The sequence below is a fragment of the Hemibagrus wyckioides genome, linkage group LG08 (assembly GCF_019097595.1).
Source record: "Hemibagrus wyckioides isolate EC202008001 linkage group LG08, SWU_Hwy_1.0, whole genome shotgun sequence".
Lineage (NCBI taxonomy): Eukaryota > Metazoa > Chordata > Actinopteri > Siluriformes > Bagridae > Hemibagrus > Hemibagrus wyckioides.
In genome coordinates, this window is record NC_080717.1 from 1,237,501 (window position 1) to 1,242,500 (window position 5,000).

The 5,000-nt window shown below is 42.9% G+C and overlaps 1 protein-coding gene across 1 annotated transcript; it reads right to left on the reverse strand.

Moving 5' to 3' along the window:
- Positions 1 to 467: 467 nt before the first annotated feature.
- On the reverse strand, positions 468 to 4,390 carry gask1b (golgi associated kinase 1B). Its single transcript, XM_058397665.1, has 4 exons — positions 3,157 to 4,390; positions 2,342 to 2,547; positions 1,351 to 1,577; positions 468 to 875 (listed from the first exon to the last, which is right to left on the reverse strand). Exons 1-4 carry the CDS (start codon positions 3,962 to 3,964, stop codon positions 668 to 670), a joined length of 1,449 nt encoding a protein of 482 aa, XP_058253648.1. The 5' UTR covers positions 3,965 to 4,390; the 3' UTR covers positions 468 to 667.
- Positions 4,391 to 5,000: the final 610 nt, after the last annotated feature.

Below are 5,000 nucleotides of genomic sequence, written 5' to 3' on the forward strand. Positions count from 1 at the left end.
ATGATTTTTAAATAAAGATGTGAAGGCTACGTAATTCTTTTAATTCAACACTTAAATCTATTTCTGTGAGATTGCTCAGAAACCCTCTCGACTGGACGCCCCGACACACTGAGGAACACTGAGGGTATGTGTATATTATGTGATATAAAGAGACACAAACAGGAAGTGCACTATTTGTTTGTTTGCTTTCTTTCCTTCTTTTTTTTAAAGAAAGCTCTGCAGAACGACTTGAGGTGTGTCTGGTGAATGGACTTGATCCAGTGCTGACGCAGCAGATATTTCTGGAGAGTCTGCTGGTTTAGGCCACACCCACTTTCGATTTAAACCCAAATAAAGACACAGATATTTAGAGGATTAAACAGATCCAGATTCACTGCGTTACACCTCAAAGGCCAAAAATCCTCTTAACTCCAGAGCAGCGGTGAAGAAGAAGAAAACGCAGCTAACATAATTAAATACTTCCACACTGAACGGACAACTGATGTTTATTTTTGGCCAAAAACATTTCATAAAATTGTTACAGTAGACTAATGATGATAGAAGTGATGAAGGTGAAGAGGTGACAGGAAGTGACCCAGAACAGCACTACATATCTGTATCTGTACACTGGTGTGATTGCTGAACTTTAATGAATAAATTAATTAGTGAAGACGAGTCCTGCGGTTGCTCAGGAGTTCATGGTGATGATGTTGATGCCGTGAGCGTTGATGTAGCGCAGTAAGACTCTCGCTCGCCTCTCGATCACGTCAATGAGCTTGTCGATGCCTCGACGTCCTCCCTGATTCTCCCAGAACTGTTCATCCACAAACAGAGACTGCAGGAGGTTCTGTCTGAGACGCTGAGAGCGCAACACACTCACTGCTACTTCAGGGAGTCTGACACACACACACACACACACACACACACACACACTGAATTAAATTCCATTTCCCTCTAGATCAAAGTCCATTTCACATCTTAAAGTTTAAAAGGGTGGGGCTTACCTTAAGATCGGTTTGCATAAACTCCTCCCTTGCCCACATCGCTTTTATCTAAACTATGAGTTCATAATTGAACTGTTTGTTTGAATCAATAATGAATGAGTGACAGCTAACATAGCAACCTAGCGAGCTAAAGCTAATGGATTGAGCTAAATCGACTGTGTAACACTAGAACTGTGTGTTTAATTACATCATTTCAAACCTACAGCTGTCAAATGTGCTCATTAGTATATTGGGCCACACCCATTCAGATTAATAAACTCCTTTTCAGTCTTTTGTCACATTTAAGTCTTTTTTTAATCCAGTCTTTACTGAAAGTTTAAGACTGAAATTGGTAACAAACGCTTCACCCTCAGGATAAACGACTCACTCTTTGATTCCCTCAAGCAGTCTGAAGTCAAGGTTTTCTTCGTCCCGGTCGAAGAAGGCGTGGTTGTTGACGTAGACGAGGCGTCTGGGGTCGTTCTTGCGATGGACGATGTGTGAAAGCTCGAGCTTGTCCTCATGACCGCAGTCTCTGTGATAGCCGAGCTGGACGCAGCTGTCCTGTGGGCGTGGCCTGAAGCCGCAGCAGTTCCTGTCCAGACGCTGGTGATTCTGAAACCACAAAAATAGTCGATTACATTCTTAAGAAAAGATTTCAAGCATCAGAGCGAGCTGTATGACTGCTGGACACCACTGAGCTGGTCCAGTCAAGCCTTCTGCTTGTCCCTGAGGTTCTGTGTGAAATCCTGCCTCTGTGTCCTGACCACTGAAGGATTCCCGACAGAACCCGTTTAGGAAGCTGAGAACCCCAAATGATCCTATAAACCCTGAAAAAACCTTTGCAGAACCTCATTTGTTACGAACAAACTCAAAAATATCACTTAATATTGCTGCCTGGAGAGTTCTTAATAGTCACACTCAAGAATTAAGGGTTCTTTGTCTTCTAGAAACATTCTGCTTGGAACCCTTTATGATATGGAAACACTGTGCTTAGGGTTCTACAGAAAACCTTCAAAGGAATTCCAACAAAGAACTAAACATCATGGTACTTGATACACTCTCAGTAAGATGGGTCTGCAAGGGTTCTAGATTAAGGGTTCTTAGCTTTAAAAAATATTGAACCCCCTTTTTGATGGTGAACACTCAGGGTTCTACGTCAAATCTAAAGAACTAAACATCTCACCTTCCAACCATGTGAACACTCTGTGTTAGAGTTCTACATAAAAATTTATTTTCAACTTATTTGTAAAGTAATGCAAAGTTTTATCATCATATCGTCCAGCCCTCTTAAAAAAAAAACCCACAGTCAGCTCCACAAGTGACTCCATCCTTTCATGCAGGAGCTCCGCCCTCCAAACAGTAACACAAGTCCAAACCTGCAGCAGGAAGTCGAACAGCGTCACTTTGCTCCACTCGTGATGATGAAGGCTGCCGCAGCTCCACTCGGGTTTGGGAACACCGCGCTGCCAGCACCGGTACTGTAACCACGTCTGATACGAGCTCCACCTAAGAGAACCTGAGCTCGACTCGGCCACCGTGACGACAGACGGGTCGAACAGGGTCACCGGACACAGCTGACCGTCTGAAATGACATGGCGTGGTGATGATGTAACGTCTATCATCACGATAATCTAACAGGTTACAGAAGAGTGCTGATGAATTCTAGTTTCAGCGTTATGTTAATGCTCTCCTAATACGGTATCGTTTCCATAGCAACATCTCGTTCACAGGGATGTGGACAGTGGACACTCCACTGATAATAAACAGATTAAAATAACTGCTGATCATTTGTGAAGAGATGTTTATTTCTGTACAAAGTGTGGAAGGAGTCTCCAGTGCCAGTGCTTTGTAGCAGTAACATTCCTCAGCAACAAGATTTATTTTCTCTTGTTAATGTGAAGAGAGAGAATAAATTTAATTTATTATAATTTTAATTTAACACTTCATGATCAGACCTGATTAAAGAGCGTCAGCTGAGGTTAATGTAGCGCGATGTTTTAGCATCATGCAAACTGCAAGATCTCAAAGGAGGACTTTAATTTTTAAAATGTTAAAACACTGAAAATTATAAACGTGTAATATAAATAATAAAATATGAATAACTTTTAACATCACTATAGAAAACTATGAGGCTGATTCCTACTGTGAAAATCAGGAGTATGTTATTGTAGGAATGAACAGATGAACGTACCCAGAGCACGGAACCTCCTGCTGATGGTCACTAAACTCCGGTTGAGCCCTAAAATTCGGTCCAGGTGGAAAGCGAACACTTCACTTATGTCCTCAGGTCTCTTAATGACCCCACATCGTCCATCACACTCTCCTGTGTGGGCCGAGCTCCGGTTAAAGCCTCTCCCACTCTTAAACAGGAGCATGGGAGAAGCGTTCTCCGGTTCGAGAACTTCCACACGACCGATTCTGCACTTGGAGAGGAATCGCATGGTGTCTATATCAGCTTGGCTCAACCACGGTGGAGATTTTTGGCTGTAGATCCTGATGGAGCTTCCAGTGTTCTCGTCATCATCACTCAGCTGTCTTGGTTTATAAAATGAATGGAGGGCCTGTCTCCAGGGGTCTCTAGATTCAGCATGCCTCAGCGTTTCTTCTCCATGATGGTGGTCTGCTTCTCGGCTTTGGTTCTTCACGTTCCTCGCCTTCTTCCTACGTGATTTGGGACGCAGCGTCGCTCTCAAGATGGAGGGTTTGTGTTTTTTGGTTTTGAGGGTGATGTAAACCACGTTGGAGCGCGTTGGAGACGGAGAACCTGGAATCCTTTCCAACATCCATCTCCTGCCCTCGGTCAGGTTTCGGTCATGATCTCCACGGATGATCCACAACTCCAAGCAGAAGAGGTAGAGCAAGCAGGCAAAGGCGAGAAGTAAAGCTCTCCTGGACCTGGAGGATCTCCAGAGGGATCTTAAGAATCTCCAAAAGGAGAAGCAGGTCAGAAGGACGAGTGTGTGCGCGCGCATACCAGGACGGACCAGATGTTTCTCCATCAGGATGTGAAAGTGTAAAATTCATCTCCCCACGGCTTTCAGTCGTTTCATTTTCTCTATATCCTGAACTTTTTTAAAACATACAATATTCAGTTCTTGGGGAAAAAAATATTTAATGTCGCATCAAAATCGGAAAATTGCTCTGAACGCGTGACGCGCGCGCCGCCGCTGAAAAAATCATTTCCATTGCGTTTTAATGTCAGATGAGATTTAACCTCACACTTCTCTGACTTCCACCTTCATCTACAGAAAACACAGAGTCCAGTTAGTCCGAATTGTTTTTCTTTTTCTGATAATAACACTTCCCCCGCGGCGAATCCAAATCCTACTGATCCACTTAAAGTCTAATAAAAATATTAAACACCACCCAAACTCCCGGAGCGACACCACCACCCGAGTCTGACTCTCAACCGAGTGAACATGACGCTGAAATCCCTCACAATAAATAGTTGTCTCCTCGGGATTAAGGCGCCACCTGCTGGTGAAAATCTGCCTGGATCACCAAGAGATTTAAACAGGCTCTCATCCCAAAGTCATGCTCCAGTCAGGACAGGAAGTGAAACTGACACAAGGTGAAGATGTCTAAATGATTTAATTCAAATAAATAATTCAGCACACAATCAGCATTCATTTTTAAAATCATAAACAGTCGTCATTAATCAGATACTGGAGAATGAGGAGAGAACCGGTCAGAACCACGCAGGACGCCAGAGCAAACAGCAGGCCGTTCCCCAAACCCTGAAAATGACGACAACATGAAATTAAAGCTCAAAGACAAACACTGAAAAACATCACAGTGAGAACCTGCAAGAACCCGCAAGAACCCGAGAGCTTCAGCGAAACAGAAATGGAAATAAATTCAGACTGAAGTAATCTACATCAGATCACAGGAGCGAGAACATCCACATGAACGAAAACACACACAAAGTTTACTCTGCTATTAAAGTGTTATGAATAATGATTCTTACTGGAACAAAACTATTAAAACTATTAATGTTAACAGTATAATTCATGTTAAATGTAAAACCTTTAATTT

Bases quoted from the DNA above. Each gene is read 5' to 3' on its own strand.
- gask1b (XM_058397665.1), bottom strand. From the start codon at position 3,964: ATGGAGAAACATCTGGTCCGTCCTGGTATGCGCGCGCACACACTCGTC. The intron at 2,548-3,156 runs GTACGTTCATCT...ATGTCATTTCAG, and splicing joins CAGGAGGTTCCGTGCTCTGG to ACGGTCAGCTGTGTCCGGTG. The intron at 876-1,350 runs GTGAGTCGTTTA...TGTGTGTGTCAG, and splicing joins CTGCTTGAGGGAATCAAAGA to ACTCCCTGAAGTAGCAGTGA.